Here is a 21390-nt window from a genome sequence, read left to right on the forward strand (position 1 = left end):
AAAAAAAAAAAAAAAAAAAAAAAACAAAACAAAATCTCGAGGGTCAGAAGTCATCTCGAGGGTCAGAAGTAATTACTAGATGTGTCGTAGACAATTTGATTAGCAACAAAGTGAAATAATAAAAAAATACATATGGATTACGAAATTGGTTTTGATTATCTGATTTATGTGAAGTAGTCTTAAGTACGAAAAAGTAAATTTGAGGATTGATGTTTGGAAATATATATATGTATGTATGTATGTATACATCAATTAGATCATATAACAAAATATTGCTTATAAGAGTGTGAAAATTTCTCTCTAACAGACGTGTTTTTAAACCTTGAGGGAAAGTCGAAAGAGGACAAGAACGATGGATTTGGGCGGTTACAAATAGTATCAGAGCCAAATATGGGCCCTCAAGGAGAGTGGATTGTGAGATCTCACATCAATTGAAAATGAGAATGAAGCATTCAATATATGGGTGTGAAAATTTCTCCTTATTGAACGTGTTTAAAAACTTTGATGGGAAATCTGGAAGGGAAAGCTAAATCCTCCCTCTAATAAATGCGTTTTAAAACCTTGAGGTAAGCTCTAAAGAAAAAGTCTAAACCTCTCCCGAGTATTAAAACTTAGAGAGGTAAAATCATAAAAGAGAGCCTAAATAGAACCATATTTGCTGGGGGTGGATTTAGATGGGTACGGTAGAAGGAATTAAAATGGGAGTGTCTTTTGGTAAGCAAGTTGTGAAATACAAACATATAATAAGAAAACAAAGGAAGAAGAACATGGGATTCGACAAAATCCTTTGTTTTTTTCTCACTATCATAATTAATGGACACAAACTACAAGAAAATATTGCTTTTTGTTTTTTGTTTTTTGTTTTTTGTTTCAATTGGTGGGTTTTGGGTTGTATAATGTTTGGGCACAACTCAAATTTTGCATACTTATTGAGCCACAAAACAACAAACAATGCTTTCAACATTCCAATATAATTCAATATGTAATTTAAAACGCTCCCTAAAATTTAAATAATTATTATATATATATTTTTTGTAATTTAACTACAATTATCTATAAATTAATTATTTTTTAAAAGAACAAAAAAAAAAAAAGGATTAAATTGACCAATAAAGACATACGATTTAATTCATACATATATACTGCACGTGACGACCCTTTTCTTTTTTACATTTTCTCAAAAAATCGTTTCGACTAATATTTATTTTTTTAATATATTTTCTTATATATGAGAATTATTATAATTATTTAATAAAGTTTCATAAACTAATTTTTGTTTAAAAAATAAAACCAAAGGTCATAAACGTAATTTCCAGTCGGCATTTTTTTAATAATAAAATTAAATTAAATTTGAATGGGAAAATTTTCAAATATTCATCACATACATACATGTATGTGACAACTATAGTATATTACAGTTCAGTTATTTACTCAACAGCAATTTGATTGGAACAAACCACATAATTACTTACCTATCATATACACCATTTATAAACTTCAATGGCTTTACTGGGATCTCGACTGGGTTCGATCCTTTCTTCTTTACATGACCTTATGGGTTGAGTCAGGTCGGGTCGTTAACTCGAGGGGAGGATGGATAGTTCCAAACGGCCAGTCCATTCCTCACCTGGCTTCAGTGTAATGGGTTTCTCAATTGCAGCTCCATCAACACATAGCATCTGTTTGTAGTCTTCGTCCCCGAGATCGACGATGGATTTCGATTTCTTCTCCCATGGATTCCACACCACTGCATGATCAGAACCAGAATTCAAACAACCATCGTGTTCTTATTAAGGAAGCTGCTTGGCTATATTGCTTAAAATCAGAGGGGATTGATAATATTACCAACATCTGGAAGTCCTTCCTTTCTTATAACAAATGTGCGTTTTCGTTCATGATCAAGCACGGCAACGAGATCTGAAGAACTAAGATAAACCCGATCGATCTGCCGAGCAGCGAAAGAATAGTTAATGAAGGGACTAGACTTTTGAACCAATATCAACTCAGGAGTTTTAAGTACAATTGGGTTATTAGCTTTTACCTCAGATTCAAACGTTAAGGCGTCTCCTTGCTCGGTGAACCGTTGTTTATCGCGTAAGTTGTCGAGATAGTCGAGAATCTCAAGCCCCTCGACCCTTACCTCACTGAAAGAACAGTAGCTAGTGTCATTGTAAACCATCAAAGAAGAGTATGCAAAGAGCTACTCATACCTGATATCAGAAATGGAGAAATATGTGTGGAATGCAATGGAGAAACTGAAAGGCTTGCAATTGATATTACGAATTCGTGATATTAAAGTGAGATTGCCATCTGCTGTCAAACAGATCTTGAGTCTGAATTCAAAACTGTTGGGAGAAACAAAAAAAAGGTTGTTGTTATCTTGAGCTTCATAATCTGAGCTTGAAAGGAGACAATCCATTCATTTCTAACCTATGTGGCCATATTTTCAGATCATCTTCAGAAGGTTTAAGAAGCAAATCGATGCAGGATTTGTCTTTGATTTCGCCACGAGTAAGAGGAGGAGGGTTATCGTCGATTTTCCAAATCCTGTTTCGAGCAAACCCGTGCTGCTCGAGGTTTCCACGAGCCCCAAACTACATATATAATGAAACAAATCAATAAAATTAATGCAAATGTGTGACAGTCTAAGCCCACTGCTAGTAGATATTGTCCTCTTTGGACTTTCCCTCGAGGTTTTAAAACGCGCCTACTAGGGAGAGGTTTCCACACCTTTATAAAAAATGTTTCGTTCCCCTTTCCAACCGATGTGGGATCTCACAATCCAACCCCCTTGGTGACCCAACGTCCTCGCTAGCACACCGCCCGGTGTCTAGCTCTGATATCATTTGTAATAGCCCAAGCCTACCACTAGCATATATTGTCCTATTTGGACTTTCCCTTCTGGGCTTCCCCTCAAGGTTTTAAAACGCGTCGGCTAGGAAGAGGTTTCCACACCTTTATAAGAAATATTTCGTTCCCCTCTTCAACCGACGTGAGATCTCACAATCCTCCCCCCTTGGGGGCCAGCGTCCTCGCTGACACACCGCCCGATGTTTGACTTTGATACCATTTGTAATAGCTCAAGCCCACCGCTAACATATATTATCCGCTTTAGTCTGTTACGTATCACCGTCACTAGTTAGGTAATATGAAACAAATCAGGGGAGAAACATAAATAAGCACTACACCTGCGGAAAACAGATTGGAATTCCTCCTCTCACAGCTTTTGGTGGCTTGAAAACTGCCTACAATGGAGAAGAAAGGAAATGCTAAGTTTTTATACATGTTATTTACAATTGTGAGAATCGAGACTCGACCCAACCCGACCCTACTAATTGCAAGAGATCCAAGAAAGTTAATCTAAGCCATGAAATCAAAGCAGAGCAGACAAAACAAAAATGACACTGAAACAACAGTTCTTTGCCTAGCAATGAGTAGCATTTCAAAGGCTTTTGTTTCTGCTCAGGCTTTGGCTAGTCGAAGAACTAGAAGATGAGATTACCTTAGTACTGGTAAACAATAATTCTTCACCTTTCTCAGTTTTCCATGAAAGAACTTGGCCTCCATGCAAGCTAACCTGGATTGTTGATACAGCAATAAAGAACACATCAAGAACAAGAACAGTTATTACATTTAAGATTGTGTGATAGCAATTTTGTTGTTTATTTTCTGAAAATAAGCTTATGAAACTTACTTGTTCCTATGTATCCTTCATTAAAATTTTCAGATTTCAATAGATATTAGCTAAGTTTCAAAAACAAAATAGGATTTCAAATTTGGGTTTGGTTTAAAACAGTATCTTTCGACTGTCATGTCCATAATAAGGCATAATTTTCGAAAACAAGAAACAAAAACACTCTCGAACAAGCCTAAAAACTTCGGATAACATTTTGCCTTGTTTTTCAATGTAACAGCCCAAGCCTACCACTAGTAGATATTGTCCTCTTTGACCTTTCCCTTCTAAGCTCTCTCAAGGTTTTAAAACGCATCGACTAGGGAGAGGCTTCCACACCCTTATAAACAATGCTTCGTTCTGCTCTCAACCGATTTGGGATCTCATAATCCACCCCCTTGGGAGCCCAACATCCTCGCTGGCACACCACCCGGTATTTGACTCTAGATATTGTCCTCTTTTGGCTTCCCCTCAAGGTTTTAAAACGCGTCTACTAGGGAGAGTTTCCACACTCTTATAAGCAATGCTTCGTTCCCCTCTCTAACCGATATGAGATATCACTAATCACATTCAGAGTCTCAATACTAGGACGAAACATCACAAAGGCCATGTACATAATATACCACTCATATACACATAATCAGAAAGCAACACGACAAAGCTATCGATCTGTTAAACTATAAACCACATCACAGCAACTCAGTCATAATCAAAGTGATCAAAACTTTCCAAGCTTCTAGGACTAAACAAAGAAAATTGTCCAAATACAATTCTAAACTTATAATTTAAAGTAGAATCCTATACTGTAAAATAGATGAATAAAAGGGATATGGTACCCTTGCTGAAGCTCCACGAGAGTTCCGAAGCAGCACTTGGTCCACACCATTCTTGTCTTTGGCAACTTCAACTGCTGGTTTCTGGTTACTGGCCGCCCCAGAATGATCCATTCCAAAAACACAACGAGGAAATTAATAAAGCAAAAACAAATACAAATCTCTCACTCTCTCTTTTTTTGCTCCCCTTCCCTTCTCTAAAAGGATGAACAACGCTGATGAACAGCAAACTAATTGAAAAAACTAAGAGGATGAACAGAAATTTGCAATATCTCAGAAGAAGATGAGAAATTTAAGCTTTACCCTCGAGGCTTCAACACACTTTCTTGTGACAAACCATTTCTCCCGTGAATTTAAACCAAAATCCCACCCACCCACTACAACAACTAGCCCCAAATTTCCCCCACCAGAAAGTTTCTAATACCACGAATTTTCCAAAATCCACCGACAAAAGCAGTAAACAAGATTCAAACCCTTTAATCATAAAGCATATCAGAATCAAAATAACACCAATCCATGTGAAGAACCGCTAATCGATTGCGTAACAGTAACCCCCAAAGAACCCAAGAAACTGATGAACAGATAACTTTGAACAGTGCCAATTTCGAGGTCAAAAACCATTAATGGAGAAAAGAATCGATGATCATCAAAGACGAGAAATCCCGAACCCCAACACAAAGGAAAACAAATCTCGAATCGATACAACCGCACAAGTTATAAAGAAAAATCAAAGGGTGAAATGAACAAGAGTTCAGATCCTCATCGTCCTCTTAAAGGATGGGATGAATAGGAAGTATCGAGGATGGCGATTGACTGAAATAAACAAATACCCACTTGCAGTTGAGAGACGAAAAACGTATAATTACGGTAAGGAAGCAAAAGGGTGAAGCTAGCCGCCATTACTATTGCTGGGTTTCAGCCATGGCCTTTGAATTTTGATTTTCGAAGTGTAGTGGCTGCCACAAAATACAGCTTCGGTAGGCCCTTTCTTTAAATTTGATTCCTAATACCGGAATTAACGACCTTTTAGACATAATTAATTAACATAATCAAAGCTTTTGTTACACCTTGTCATTCTCATCATACGTAATTAATTAAAATTATTTTTGTTGGATGAATTTCGTTGATTTTTATTTTTATTAATGTTTTTTTTAATAAATATATAGAAAATTTGAGGTGTTGAATTAGATGTATTTATATATATATATATATATATATAATATTTAACAATGCTACTTTACATATATATATATATTGAATATATCAAAATTTATTAGAAGGAAAATTAAAAAAATTATATTAAATATTTATTATATACCAAATTAAAAATTCTTTGACTTTCAATAATCGTCACAAGACATGCGTGAGAGCAATTATCGTAGAAATGCCTTAATGTGCTTCAATCACTTTTCTTGACACTCCGAGTTATTGATAAAGTTGTCTAGATAGTAGCTGACGATGATAGGGTGATGCCGCAAATATTGGAGATGTCCATGGTACGGAACGAAGATGAAGTACTAAATGAGTGTAGCGGTTATCAATAGAGTTGTCTATCGTGGCTGCTGATGCATACACTAAAGTCAGGGTGCATGCTAAAACAATAAATGTTTCTACCGTCATTGCAATTAACAAGCACGAGCAAGAGGTCAAAACTGTCTAATTCATTCATATTTGATTGGAATGAATTCAGTTGAATGAATTGATATATTGTTGTACGTTGTAAACCCCAAGCCCTAAACATTTTGTAGCAGGACTATTTGACACATTTTATTTTTTTTTAATTATTAATTCAATGATATTATTATATATATTGATTAATTTTAAAATCTTAATAAACTAAAATACTATTTCAAAACATTGTAAACACTTGACGCATGCGATGGTAGCTTAACAAGTCCATCTCGAAACGTCGCCGTTTGAAAGGGTAGTCCAAAAGTACAGCCGCCTGAAACAGAAGCAAATTTTAGGTTAATAAATAATAATTTATTTTCCAAAATTAAAAAAAGAAAAAAAAAAAATTAGTGACCCTTCACAGCCTTGACGAGTCCGTCACGATATTTTCTTGGTCCGTTTATTCCAATTTAAATTTTAATATAAAAATTAAAAACACTTTTCTTTTTCTTTTTGCGTTCAATTTATTTATTATCCATCTTCTTCTTCTTCATCATCCAAACAGCGGCCTCCACTTCTGACCTCGGCGCCTCCGTCTCTTTCTCACTCATCACTTTTCCGACTGCTCTCTCTCTCGCTATCCTCTCCATCTCCGAGTTACGATGGAAGCTTCTGCAGCTCTTTCTCGCATAGGCCTTGCCGGCTTGGCCGTTATGGGCCAAAACCTCGCTCTCAATATTGCCGAGAAAGGCTTCCCTATTTCCGTCTACAATCGTACCACTTCCAAGGTCGATGAGACTGTAGATCGCGCCCACAACGAAGGTAATCTTCCTCTGTTTGGTCAGTACAATCCTCGCGATTTTGTTCTATCTATTCAACATTGGTCTTAATAAAGAAATTGAGATGCAGCAGATCAAGACAGATGACCAAGTGGCAGACTTGTTTACAAAAGGGTTGAATACTAGCAAACATGAGAGCTTTCGCTGTCAGCTCAACATGATGCAGCGAATGAGGACTAGTGCTGAGGGGGAGTGTTGAAATATCATCACTAGCCCAATAGAGTCAAGCCCAATAATTGTACTAGCCCAATAGAGTCAAGCCTAATTGTACGAGCCCAGTATATTTATTTTAGTAGAGATTTTAGGAGAAAGAGATGTAGATATTTTAGGAGAAAGATTCAATTTGTTAGGTCTAGATTCAAATCGGTTAGGTCTAGATTTAGATTGGTTAAATATAGATTGTTTACTCTTAGTATAAATACCCCCACCCTACCTAGGTTATTCATCCAAGAAATCTAAAAACAATAAAAAGCAGAAGTATTCTACAGAGTGTCTTGTATTCTCTTCTCGATTGGTCTTAATAAAGAGAGTGAGTTGTGTTCAACATTTGTTGAAATATCATCACTAGCCCAATAGAGTCAAGCCCAATAATTGTACTAGCCCAATAGAGTCAAGCCTAATTGTACGAGCCCAGTATATTTATTTTAGTAGAGATTTTAGGAGAAAGAGATGTAGATATTTTAGGAGAAAGATTCAATTTGTTAGGTCTAGATTCAAATCGGTTAGGTCTAGATTTAGATTGGTTAAATATAGATTGTTTACTCTTAGTATAAATACCCCCACCCTACCTAGGTTATTCATCCAAGAAATCTAAAAACAATAAAAAGCAGAAGTATTCTACAGAGTGTCTTGTATTCTCTTCTCGATTGGTCTTAATAAAGAGAGCGAGTGTTTCCCACAGTGAGTTGTGTTCAACATTTGGTATCAGAGCGAGGTTAGTGTAGGTTATCTGATCTCTTGGAATCCTTAGTATGCTCTGTGGTTGCAGCTCTGCCTGATCTTCCACATCAGAAACGATTTCTTGAGATTAGTGGTGAGTGAGTTTCTTTTGTGTCGTGAGAAGTCTGTGACTCTGCAAGTCTTGTGTCAAAAGAACTTGTTTGGTATTACTGAGGTATGGCCAACACGATGAGTGATTTCCAAATCGTTGGAGGAATTAAGAAACTCAACAACAACAACTACAACACGTGGGCAACATGCATGATGTCCTATTTACAAGGACAGGATCTTTGGGAGATCGTTGGCGGGTGTGAAACTACGCCGCCAGAGGAGGATTCTAACGACGCCTTGCGCAAATGGAGAATCAAAGCAGGCAAAGCAATGTTTGCCTTGAAGACCACCATCGGAGAAGAGATGTTAGAACATATTTGGGATGACAAGACACCGAAAGAAGCATGGGACACATTCGTGATGTTGTTCTCAAAGAAGAATGATACGAGACTACAACTTCTGGAGAATGAGTTGTTGTCAATTTCACAACGTGATATGACGATTGCTCAGTACTTCCACAAGGTCAAATCGATCTGTCGGGAGATTACTGAACTAGACCCAAAGTCCGCCATTGTAGAATCTCGAATGAAGAGGATTATAATCCACGGATTGCGACCAGAATATCGAAGCTTCATTGCTGCTGTACAAGGATGGCCCACTCAACCATCACTGGTAGAGTTCGAAAATTTGTTAGCCAGCCAAGAAGCCATGGCTAAACAAATGGGAGGCTTCACGTTGAAGGGTGAAGAAGCACTCTACACGAGTGAAAGTCAGAGCAATAATAGGCCGTCTACCAGACGTGGATACAATGGTGACAAAAGAAGAAGCCACCAAGGGATTGCACAACCTGAGAGAGCTCAGAAGAACGACAACAAGAGTTTTCAAAGAACGAGATTTGGTGGTATTTGCTATAACTGCGGGAAAAAGGGCCATATGTCTAGAGATTGTTGGTCCAGGAAAAAGACCATTGAAAACAATGTGGCAATATCCAAAAAGAAGATAGAAGATGAATGGGATGCAGAGGTACTATGTCCCATAGAAGAAGACGAGCTAGCACTCATGGCGACAATGGAAGACCATATCAACTATGAGAATGACTGGATCGTTGATTCAGGATGTTCAAATCACATGACTGGCGATCAGAGAAAATTGCAAGACAAGAAAGAGTACAAAGGAAGTCGTATGGTACGTACAGCAAATAACACACAGTTATCAATTGCTCAAATCGGCAATACGACAATCATGCCTGGCAATAAGTCTGATACAGTGTCGCTACATAATGTTTATCATGTACCGGGTATAAAGAAGAACTTGTTGTCAGTGTCACAACTAACAACATCAGGAAGCTATGTCTTGTTTGGGCCAGAAGATGTAAAAGTTTATCAAGATGTTAAGATAATAGGAAAGCCGACGATAGAAGGACGAAGAGTGGAGTCTGTCTACGTTCTATCTGCAGAGTCTGCCTATGTTGACAAGACCCGAAAGAATGAGACGACAGATCTATGGCATGCAAGATTGGGACATATTAGCTACCATAAGTTGAAGCTGATTATGGAGAAATCTATGCTCAAAGGTCTACCACAACTGGAAGTCAAAACAGACGTTGTCTGCGCTGGATGTCAGTATGGTAAAGCTCATCAATTACCATACAAAGAGTCAAGTTTCAAAGCAAAGAAACCATTAGAGTTAGTTCACTCTGATTTGTTCGGCCCAGTCAAACAAGCATCGATCAGCGGAATGCGGTATATGGTGACATTTATTGACGACTACTCAAGATATGTGTGGATTTTCTTTATGAAAGAAAAGTCTGACACGTTCTCAAAGTTTCAAGAATTCAAGATGATGGTCGAAGGAGAAGTAGGAGCGAAGATTCGTTGTCTACGTTCAGACAATGGCGGAGAATACACGTCAGATGAGTTCGATCAATATTTACACGAGTGTGGGATACGACGTCAATTTACATGTGCCAACACGCCACAACAAAATGGTGTAGCAGAAAGAAAGAATCGACACCTTGCAGAAACCTGTCGAAGCATGTTACACGCAAAGAACGTTCCAGGAAGATTTTGGGCTGAAGCTATGCGAACTGCTGCCCATGTGATCAACAAGCTTCCTCAACCAAAGCTAGGGTTCGTCTCACCATTTGAGATACTATGGGATATGAAACCTACAATTAGTTACTTCCGAGTATTTGGCTGTGTTTGCTATGTATTTGTGCCTGACCATCTACGTAGCAAGTTTGACAAGAAAGCAGTCAAGTGTGTATTTGTTGGATACGACAATCAAAGAAAAGGATGGAGGTGCTGTGATCCAACAAGTGGAAAATACTATACATCAAGAGATGTAGTTTTTGATGAAGCATCTACATGGTGGTCCTCGGAGAAGAAAGTCTTATCAGATTCAAACATTGAAGAAATTCTACAACAGAAGCTGGGGGAGCAAACTACACAAATTCAATCAAATTTCGATGCATCTGAAAATCCAAGCGACATTGATATTGACAAGCAGGAGGTGACTCAATCAAGCGAATCTGATAAAAATGAAACAACACATCAACAACTTAGGCGATCAAATAGAATCCGAAGGCCAAATCCTAAGTATGCAAATGCAGCTATTGTAGAAGATAGAGTTTACGAACCAGAGACATATGAAGAAGCATCACAAAACTCGGTTTGGCAGAAAGCGATGGAGGAAGAAATTATAGCCTTGGAGCATAATCAAACTTGGGAACTAGTGCCAAGACTAGGAGATATCAAACCCGTCTCTTGCAAGTGGGTCTATAAAATAAAGCGTCGACCGGATGGATCAATCGAGAGATACAAGGCTCGACTCGTGGCTCGAGGATTTTCTCAACAATATGGACTAGATTATGATGAAACATTCAGTCCAGTGGCAAAGATTACTACCGTACGAGTTCTGCTAGCACTCGCAGCAAGTAAAGATTGGAAACTGTGGCAAATGGATGTGAAGAATGCCTTCTTGCACGGAGAGCTAGACAGGGAGATTTATATGAACCAACCAAAGGGATTTGAGAGTGCAGCTAATCCTAATTATGTATGCAAGCTTAGAAAAGCTCTTTATGGACTGAAACAAGCACCGAGAGCTTGGTATGGTAAGATTGCTGAATTTCTTACCCAAAGTGGTTATTCAGTTGCGCATGCAGACTCAAGCCTATTCATCAAAGAAAGAGAAGGAAATTTGACAATTGTGTTGGTCTACGTGGACGATTTGATTATCACCGGGGACGATGAAAGAGAAATTTATCAAACAAGAGAAAATTTATCAATACGCTTTCAGATGAAAGAGCTAGGAGAGCTTAAACACTTCTTAGGCCTAGAAGTTGATCGCACAGATGAAGGACTGTTTCTCTGCCAACAAAAGTATACCAGAGACATGCTTCAGAAGTTCAACATGTTAGAGTGCAAGCAAGTTTCAACACCGATGGAGATAAATGCCAAGATTTGTGCACATGAAGGCAAAGAGTTGAACGATGAAACAACGTACCGACAACTAGTAGGTAGTCTTATCTACCTAACTTTAACTCGACCTGATATCTCGTATGCAGTTGGGGTTATGAGTCGATACATGCAAAGTCCAAAGAAGCCTCATCTGGATGCAGCTCGACGGATCTTGAGATATATCAAAGGTACAATCGACTATGGTCTTTTGTACAAAAGAAGCAAAGACTGCAAGCTAGTTGGATACTGTGATGCTGACTATGCAGGAGACCACGATACTCGGAGGTCAACCACTGGGTATGTGTTCAAGTTTGGTTCGGGAACAATTTCTTGGTGTAGCAAGAGACAACCAACAGTATCATTATCAACTACAGAAGCAGAGTATAGAGCAGCGGCTGGAGCAGCCCAGGAAAGTACATGGCTAAAACTCTTGATGGAAGATTTGCACCAGAAAATTGACTATCCAATATCACTTCTTTGCGACAACCAATCTGCGATTCGCCTTGCAGAAAATCCAGTGTTTCATGCTAGAACAAAGCATGTGGAGGTGCACTACCATTTCATTAGAGAGAAGGTCCTAAAGGAAGAAATTGAGATGCAGCAGATCAAGACAGATGACCAAGTGGCAGACTTGTTTACAAAAGGGTTGAATACTAGCAAACATGAGAGCTTTCGCTGTCAGCTCAACATGATGCAGCGAATGAGGACTAGTGCTGAGGGGGAGTGTTGAAATATCATCACTAGCCCAATAGAGTCAAGCCCAATAATTGTACTAGCCCAATAGAGTCAAGCCTAATTGTACGAGCCCAGTATATTTATTTTAGTAGAGATTTTAGGAGAAAGAGATGTAGATATTTTAGGAGAAAGATTCAATTTGTTAGGTCTAGATTCAAATCGGTTAGGTCTAGATTTAGATTGGTTAAATATAGATTGTTTACTCTTAGTATAAATACCCCCACCCTACCTAGGTTATTCATCCAAGAAATCTAAAAACAATAAAAAGCAGAAGTATTCTACAGAGTGTCTTGTATTCTCTTCTCGATTGGTCTTAATAAAGAGAGCGAGTGTTTCCCACAGTGAGTTGTGTCTACGTTCTATCTGCAGAGTCTGCCTATGTTGACAAGACCCGAAAGAATGAGACGACAGATCTATGGCATGCAAGATTGGGACATATTAGCTACCATAAGTTGAAGCTGATTATGGAGAAATCTATGCTCAAAGGTCTACCACAACTGGAAGTCAAAACAGACGTTGTCTGCGCTGGATGTCAGTATGGTAAAGCTCATCAATTACCATACAAAGAGTCAAGTTTCAAAGCAAAGAAACCATTAGAGTTAGTTCACTCTGATTTGTTCGGCCCAGTCAAACAAGCATCGATCAGCGGAATGCGGTATATGGTGACATTTATTGACGACTACTCAAGATATGTGTGGATTTTCTTTATGAAAGAAAAGTCTGACACGTTCTCAAAGTTTCAAGAATTCAAGATGATGGTCGAAGGAGAAGTAGGAGCGAAGATTCGTTGTCTACGTTCAGACAATGGCGGAGAATACACGTCAGATGAGTTCGATCAATATTTACACGAGTGTGGGATACGACGTCAATTTACATGTGCCAACACGCCACAACAAAATGGTGTAGCAGAAAGAAAGAATCGACACCTTGCAGAAACCTGTCGAAGCATGTTACACGCAAAGAACGTTCCAGGAAGATTTTGGGCTGAAGCTATGCGAACTGCTGCCCATGTGATCAACAAGCTTCCTCAACCAAAGCTAGGGTTCGTCTCACCATTTGAGATACTATGGGATATGAAACCTACAATTAGTTACTTCCGAGTATTTGGCTGTGTTTGCTATGTATTTGTGCCTGACCATCTACGTAGCAAGTTTGACAAGAAAGCAGTCAAGTGTGTATTTGTTGGATACGACAATCAAAGAAAAGGATGGAGGTGCTGTGATCCAACAAGTGGAAAATACTATACATCAAGAGATGTAGTTTTTGATGAAGCATCTACATGGTGGTCCTCGGAGAAGAAAGTCTTATCAGATTCAAACATTGAAGAAATTCTACAACAGAAGCTGGGGGAGCAAACTACACAAATTCAATCAAATTTCGATGCATCTGAAAATCCAAGCGACATTGATATTGACAAGCAGGAGGTGACTCAATCAAGCGAATCTGATAAAAATGAAACAACACATCAACAACTTAGGCGATCAAATAGAATCCGAAGGCCAAATCCTAAGTATGCAAATGCAGCTATTGTAGAAGATAGAGTTTACGAACCAGAGACATATGAAGAAGCATCACAAAACTCGGTTTGGCAGAAAGCGATGGAGGAAGAAATTATAGCCTTGGAGCATAATCAAACTTGGGAACTAGTGCCAAGACTAGGAGATATCAAACCCGTCTCTTGCAAGTGGGTCTATAAAATAAAGCGTCGACCGGATGGATCAATCGAGAGATACAAGGCTCGACTCGTGGCTCGAGGATTTTCTCAACAATATGGACTAGATTATGATGAAACATTCAGTCCAGTGGCAAAGATTACTACCGTACGAGTTCTGCTAGCACTCGCAGCAAGTAAAGATTGGAAACTGTGGCAAATGGATGTGAAGAATGCCTTCTTGCACGGAGAGCTAGACAGGGAGATTTATATGAACCAACCAAAGGGATTTGAGAGTGCAGCTAATCCTAATTATGTATGCAAGCTTAGAAAAGCTCTTTATGGACTGAAACAAGCACCGAGAGCTTGGTATGGTAAGATTGCTGAATTTCTTACCCAAAGTGGTTATTCAGTTGCGCATGCAGACTCAAGCCTATTCATCAAAGAAAGAGAAGGAAATTTGACAATTGTGTTGGTCTACGTGGACGATTTGATTATCACCGGGGACGATGAAAGAGAAATTTATCAAACAAGAGAAAATTTATCAATACGCTTTCAGATGAAAGAGCTAGGAGAGCTTAAACACTTCTTAGGCCTAGAAGTTGATCGCACAGATGAAGGACTGTTTCTCTGCCAACAAAAGTATACCAGAGACATGCTTCAGAAGTTCAACATGTTAGAGTGCAAGCAAGTTTCAACACCGATGGAGATAAATGCCAAGATTTGTGCACATGAAGGCAAAGAGTTGAACGATGAAACAACGTACCGACAACTAGTAGGTAGTCTTATCTACCTAACTTTAACTCGACCTGATATCTCGTATGCAGTTGGGGTTATGAGTCGATACATGCAAAGTCCAAAGAAGCCTCATCTGGATGCAGCTCGACGGATCTTGAGATATATCAAAGGTACAATCGACTATGGTCTTTTGTACAAAAGAAGCAAAGACTGCAAGCTAGTTGGATACTGTGATGCTGACTATGCAGGAGACCACGATACTCGGAGGTCAACCACTGGGTATGTGTTCAAGTTTGGTTCGGGAACAATTTCTTGGTGTAGCAAGAGACAACCAACAGTATCATTATCAACTACAGAAGCAGAGTATAGAGCAGCGGCTGGAGCAGCCCAGGAAAGTACATGGCTAAAACTCTTGATGGAAGATTTGCACCAGAAAATTGACTATCCAATATCACTTCTTTGCGACAACCAATCTGCGATTCGCCTTGCAGAAAATCCAGTGTTTCATGCTAGAACAAAGCATGTGGAGGTGCACTACCATTTCATTAGAGAGAAGGTCCTAAAGGAAGAAATTGAGATGCAGCAGATCAAGACAGATGACCAAGTGGCAGACTTGTTTACAAAAGGGTTGAATACTAGCAAACATGAGAGCTTTCGCTGTCAGCTCAACATGATGCAGCGAATGAGGACTAGTGCTGAGGGGGAGTGTTGAAATATCATCACTAGCCCAATAGAGTCAAGCCCAATAATTGTACTAGCCCAATAGAGTCAAGCCTAATTGTACGAGCCCAGTATATTTATTTTAGTAGAGATTTTAGGAGAAAGAGATGTAGATATTTTAGGAGAAAGATTCAATTTGTTAGGTCTAGATTCAAATCGGTTAGGTCTAGATTTAGATTGGTTAAATATAGATTGTTTACTCTTAGTATAAATACCCCCACCCTACCTAGGTTATTCATCCAAGAAATCTAAAAACAATAAAAAGCAGAAGTATTCTACAGAGTGTCTTGTATTCTCTTCTCGATTGGTCTTAATAAAGAGAGCGAGTGTTTCCCACAGTGAGTTGTGTTCAACATTCAGCGCCCTAGATCGGTTATTATCCTCGTTAAGGCTGGCTTGCCTGTCGATCAGACCATTGCTGCGCTGTCTGACCACTTGGAGCCTGGTGATGCCATTATTGACGGTGGTAATGAGTGGTATGAGAATACTGAGCGTCGGATTGCGCAGGTTTCTGATCGAGGGATTCTGTATCTTGGGATGGGGGTTTCTGGTGGTGAGGATGGTGCTCGCCATGGGCCGTCGTTGATGCCTGGAGGGTCTTTTCAGGCTTATTCTAATGTTGAGGATATTCTAAAGAAGGTAGCTGCTCAAGTCGACGATGGTCCTTGCGTTACTTACATAGGTGAAGGGGGTTCGGGTAATTTCGTTAAGATGGTGCATAATGGTATTGAGTATGGCGATATGCAGCTGATTTCCGAGGCCTACGACGTTTTAAAACACGTTGGAGGGTTATCAAATACTGAATTGGCTGACATTTTCTCTGAGTGGAACAAGGGGGAGCTGGAGAGCTTTCTAATTGAGATATCAGCTGATATCTTTAAAGTTAAAGATGAACATGGCGATGGTGAATTGGTGGACAAGATTTTGGACAAGACTGGGATGAAAGGAACTGGGAAATGGACTGTGCAGCAAGCTGCTGAGCTTTCCATAGCAGCACCAACGATTGCAGCGTCGTTGGATTGTAGGTACTTGAGTGGGTTGAAGGAGGAGAGGGAAAGTGCGGCCGAGGTGTTGAAGGAGGCAGGGCTAAATGACAGCGTGGGGTCAGTGAGGAGTGGGATTGACAAGAAGGAATTGATTGAAAATGTGAGGCAGGCTTTGTATGCCTCCAAGATTTGCAGCTATGCTCAGGGAATGAATTTGCTGAGGGCTAAGAGCTTGGAGAAGGGATGGAACTTGAATTTGGGAGAGTTGGCAAGGATTTGGAAAGGTGGGTGCATCATAAGAGCTGTGTTCTTGGACAGGATCAAGAAGGCATATCAGCGTAATCCTAACCTTGCAAGCTTGCTGGTGGATCCTGAGTTCGCCAGAGAGATGGTGCAGAGGCAGGCTGCTTGGAGAAGGGTGGTTGGGTTGGCCATATCGGCGGGGATCAGCACTCCAGGTATGTGTGCTAGCCTTGCCTATTTCGATACGTACAGGCGCGCTAGGCTGCCTGCCAATCTTGTGCAGGCGCAGAGAGACCTGTTTGGGGCTCATACATATGAGCGAGTGGATCGCCAGGGCTCCTTCCACACAGAGTGGACAAAGCTCGCTCGCAATGCTGGCGCTGGTGCTAGCATTCTCAAGTGAGCTTATGAGCTGCCCATTTGGTTGGTTTTCTTTCTTTGTTTCAATTGGGTGCAAATTTCCAACTTGATTTTGCTTGCCCATTTCAAAAGTTGGTAGTTTTTCTTCTTTGTATCACAATCTGGACAGTCTTCCATGCTTCTTAGGGGAGTTGATAGCAGATAGTTTTACTGGCTTCAAGTATTTGCTATAAATAATAATTAATAAGGAAAAATAGGGGAAAAAAAAAAAAAAAAAGAAAGAAAGAAAGAAAGAAAGAAAGAAAGAGAGAAGCAGTAAGGATGGCCATTAAGTTGTATTGTGTTAGTTATATTTACATCTCCTTGTACTTCAAATTGAAGGAATTTCCCTTTTGTTTAATCATTAGTCTTATTATTCTTCCATTAATGCTGCGTGAAAATATTGAAATTCTGATTTAGACCTTGAGGATTTTGATTATATCAATCTGGCATCTGATCTTGGATGAATTAGAGCGTGTCTGAAATAGTATTGTAGGTTCCTTTTCCTAAGGATTTCTGAAATCTTCATACCTTAAAATGGTTTATCTTTTATGTATGGTTTAAGAAATTGAGGTAAACTAAGGGACGGTGATTCAAACCCATATTGTAATGTATAGTTGAATTAAAATATGGTTCTAGTTAGGCCAGAAAGTGGATGAAAATAAGGCCAAGGAAAACTTGAATTCTCAGAAACCCGCATTACTCTGTAGAACCAATTCTTCATCAGCTTGTGTTATCCATTACCTGAATCTATTTCGTTTTCAAAGCTATGATAGATAGAAATCATGGATAGATGAACACGACTCTCCATAATAGTATGATATTGTCCACTTTGAGCATAAGCTCGCATGACTTTGCTTTGGGTTTCCCCAGGCCTCACACAATGAAGAGAGTATTCCTTGATTATAAACTCATGATTATTCCCTAAATTAACCGCTAGGCCTCACACAATGAAGAGAGTATTCCTTGATATAAACTCATGATTATTCTCTAAATTAGCAGCGGTGTCCCACATGACTACAAATCCAGCCCCTCGAGCCCACCAATGCCCAAAACAAACCCAATCCCCAGCAAATCCCACGTCTTCTTCTTCCTCTTCAACATCGAAACCACTGCAAAGTCTGTCCCTGTTTTCTCAGGGAGCCCATTTGGGTCAGCGGAAGCGTACCATTCTCATCAAACCCTGCACATCTAGTGTTCGACGATTTGCCTAAAGGTAATTTCAGGTTTCGGAAGTGTATTTCTTTGCGGCTTTCCATCGTGTTGATACTGAGTTTTGTGATGTCCCTTTGAAACCCATGAATCGAATGAGTGGAGTTAGGAATGAGAAGCCTGGAATTTTGAAGTAGGAAGAAGCCCAGTTGCTGAAGTTTTGGTGTCCTTGTACCAATCTTCTAACGCGTGGCACCGACAAGGTGTTTGATGAAATGCCAAAATGACTGAAATTAGCTTCTTTGTTCCACAGCCACCGGAGAGATTTGCCGGGAGGCTGGCTCAGTAAAAAGCGACCATATACGGCCTGCGTCGAACCAAGGTCCTAAGCGCCCGTATGCGGCCTGGGTCAAACCAACGCCTTGAAGCCCGTGGCTAACTATCTATCTATGTAAAATGAATATTTCTAACAAATAAACAATAAAATAATAATGTACTTTTCTAAAAAAATATATATTCTTATTCTAAATTATCCATTAACAATTAATTCAAAATTATTAGAACAATTAAAATTTGAAGGGCAAAAAGATTCTGTATTTAATTTTTAAAAGTGTTCAATAATTTATAAAAAAAACACTAATAGTTTTATTTATTTTTTTATTATTAGTTTACACAATTTATTTCTACGATGGCATTTACGTCGTAGTATAATTAATAAATTCCATTAAATTATATTGTGTTTTAGTAATTTTTTAAATACTAATATTTAAATATCAAGAAAAAACTTAAGTACTTAACCTATCTAATCAGCAACTCAGCCGCCACATTAAATTAAATTAATTAAATAAATAAAAAGAAATAGAAGCCCTATGCAGTTTCACCTTCCTCCCACCGCCCTGGCCGCCTACTGTCTTCCACTCTTAACGGTGCCGGCGCTGCCGCTTCCCTCCAGCAGTTCGCAGTGAGTTTTCCACTATCTCCTTACAGGTATGGTTCCAAAATCTATATCTTCCTTTCTTCTTTCGTTCCGTTTTTCCGTCTTTTCTTCTCATCTGTTTCATTTTGTTTTCTTCCATCTCTTATGCTCGTTAAACCCTGACGTTGTTAGTTCCATTTATTCTGTCAGGTTTCCACATAAACAGTGAGAATGCTTCTTCTCTATTGCCTTTTTTTCTTCTTTGATGGTTTTTACTTCCTCTGTTGGTGCTCTGGGCCGCTTCTGCTATCGTGATTTTGATTTCTCTGTTGATTTTGTTTTTTTTTTTGGTTTATACACGATTCTCTGTTTCCTTTTGCTTTTTCCAACCATCTCGGAGCTTAATGCACATGTTGAATCTGAATGAGCATATTATAAGAGAGAATGGGGTTTTCTGTTGGGCTTGATATTTTTTGGTTCTGGGTTTGGGTTTTCGCGAATCCGAAGTAGCTGAAATAATAATTGGTGTCGAGTGGAAAACGTGTAATCCAACGGCTTATAATCTTTTCTCTGTCCAATGTCTATCCAAAACCCTGGTAGTATCTGCATAAAGCTTTGTTATTTTAGGGAACACTTCTCAATTGATGTTAGCCTCAGTTCCGGACAGAAAAGTATAGAATGTTCATTCATCCTTGGATGGGATTTATGGTTTGTTCTTCATATTATTATAGGTTATGGTTTCCTTTTCTGATGGTTGGATGGAATTAAAGCTTTTTTAATATTTGTTTTCTTGTAGATTTGCCCCTGTACTATTTGATCAAACTTGTAAATATCAAGATCTTTTTGAAAGAGTTTGAACCAAGGAGAAGAATTGGAGCACGTGAAACACTTCTTTCTGATATAATAGCATTGAAAGTTAAAGAACTTTTGCTGAAATATCAGGATGGGGGAGAAAGTTGTCACTGCTAGTGGTAAGGACAGGTCAATTCCCAGAAATCTCAATGTGCATAAGTTTGTAGACTCTCGGGCATCTGAGCTTGAAGCTCTTCAATCCATCGTTTTGAATCGGATGAATAGTAATACTTGTGATCAAAGGTCAAAGAGGAGAAGAACTTCTTCTTATTTAACTAATGCTTCTAGGAAAAGGAAAAATAAGAAAATGAAATTGGATACCACCCATCTGGATTTAGCAAAAAACGAGAAGAAGGCTTCTCGGAAAATACGTCGCAGAGCTGAGCTTAAAATGAATCATGGAATTGGATTTTCTACTTCTGGGGATGGCACCAAAAGGCTTAGAACACATGTTTGGCATGCTAAGCGTTTCACTATGACTAAGCTTTGGGGTTTTCATCTCCCTCTAGGGTTGCAGGGCAGGTAATACTTTACTTTTTCTTGTTTAATATTCTTTAATGTCCTGAAAGAAGAAAAAGGGAAATATAATTAATGTAATTGCTGATCTTAAAATGTGAAATTTTTGAAAGAGTTCTTGAGTTGGAATCCTCAAAGATCGGAAGTTGGATCATTAACCTATTTGTTAATGTAGCTTTTTTCTTCTAGAATTTTGTTTATGCAAAGGACAATTGCAGTTCGAGATTTTTATGTGTTAGAACTAAGATCAGTTTTCTGTTATGCAGAGGTAAGGGTTCTAGAGCTCTGCTGAAATGGTACAATGATGGAGTGCTTATACATGATGCTAGCTATTACGTTCCTGTCCAGTTGGAGGGTCCAGAGGTGGGAAGCCTCTTTCCTTTGTGCCTTTCAATTTTTCATGTGAATAGGACTTGTTTATAGTTTTAAATAATTTATGTTTTTCTTGATCATTTGTTTTCTAAAGGTTGTTCTCATGTGCCTACAGGACTCTCTGATTTCGATTCTAGGAATGGTGTTGGAACCATCCATAGTATCTCATTCTCAAGACATTTCTCATGCAATTATTTCTGGTGTTATTTATGGTAGAGCAATTGTATGTCATCTGGTTACTCATTATTACTAGTTTAATGATGCAAGTAGTTGGATATGTAATTACTTAGACTTTGTTCTTCTGCAGCTTCATGATATCAGGGTCCTGGGTGCTAATGCAATTGCTCCTGTAACATATATGTGGCGTCCATGTCCTTGTCGAAAAAAAGAAATCAATGTTAATAATCATAATAGTACTGTATTTAAGACAATAGATGGCATAGACGCGTCTTCTACTTCACGCCAGCTTTGGGTTTGGTTACATCCTTCTGCCTCTAGTGAAGGATATGATTCTCTAAAATTCGCTTGCCAAAAGGAGGTAAATATTATGTTCACGTCCATCAGATTATGACCAATTGGACCTCCTTTTTGTAGCCCTTTGATCTTGTAGGAACTCCCCTTACCCTCTTTTTGTATGCTCTTTCTCTAGTCTATGGGTTTTTTTTTTTTTTTTTTTTTTTTTTTTTTTTTTTTTTTCTGTTTTTTT

General features: G+C 38.8%; 3 protein-coding genes across 3 annotated transcripts in view; 2 read left to right on the forward strand and 1 right to left on the reverse strand.

The window, feature by feature from the left end:
• Positions 1-1322: 1322 nt before the first annotated feature.
• LOC111483425 (putative glucose-6-phosphate 1-epimerase) lies at positions 1323-5459 on the reverse strand. The gene is made up of 8 exons (XM_023129648.1): positions 4510-5459; positions 3503-3577; positions 3189-3245; positions 2431-2594; positions 2211-2345; positions 2042-2144; positions 1846-1945; positions 1323-1747 (listed from the first exon to the last, which is right to left on the reverse strand). Exons 1-8 carry the CDS (start codon positions 4618-4620, stop codon positions 1578-1580), a joined length of 915 nt encoding a protein of 304 aa, XP_022985416.1. The 5' UTR covers positions 4621-5459; the 3' UTR covers positions 1323-1577.
• A 1192-nt stretch (positions 5460-6651) lies between these two features.
• Positions 6652-17260, forward strand: LOC111483411 (6-phosphogluconate dehydrogenase, decarboxylating 2, chloroplastic-like). The gene is made up of 2 exons (XM_023129622.1): positions 6652-6989; positions 15603-17260. Exons 1-2 carry the CDS (start codon positions 6780-6782, stop codon positions 16878-16880), a joined length of 1488 nt encoding a protein of 495 aa, XP_022985390.1. The 5' UTR covers positions 6652-6779; the 3' UTR covers positions 16881-17260.
• Positions 17261-18837: 1577 nt separating this feature from the next.
• The window catches only part of LOC111483394 (ribonucleases P/MRP protein subunit POP1), a 5797-nt gene continuing 3244 nt past the window's right edge, over positions 18838-21390 (forward strand). The window contains exons 1-5 of the mRNA XM_023129590.1: positions 18838-19015; positions 19741-20318; positions 20579-20675; positions 20800-20907; positions 20992-21222. Coding sequence (XP_022985358.1) covers positions 19888-20318; positions 20579-20675; positions 20800-20907; positions 20992-21222 — 867 coding nt within the window. The 5' untranslated portion in view covers positions 18838-19015; positions 19741-19887. The remainder of the gene's footprint in view (positions 19016-19740; positions 20319-20578; positions 20676-20799; positions 20908-20991; positions 21223-21390) is intronic.

The sequence above is a fragment of the Cucurbita maxima genome, unplaced genomic scaffold, assembly GCF_002738345.1.
Source record: "Cucurbita maxima cultivar Rimu unplaced genomic scaffold, Cmax_1.0 Cma_Scf00008, whole genome shotgun sequence".
Lineage (NCBI taxonomy): Eukaryota > Viridiplantae > Streptophyta > Magnoliopsida > Cucurbitales > Cucurbitaceae > Cucurbita > Cucurbita maxima.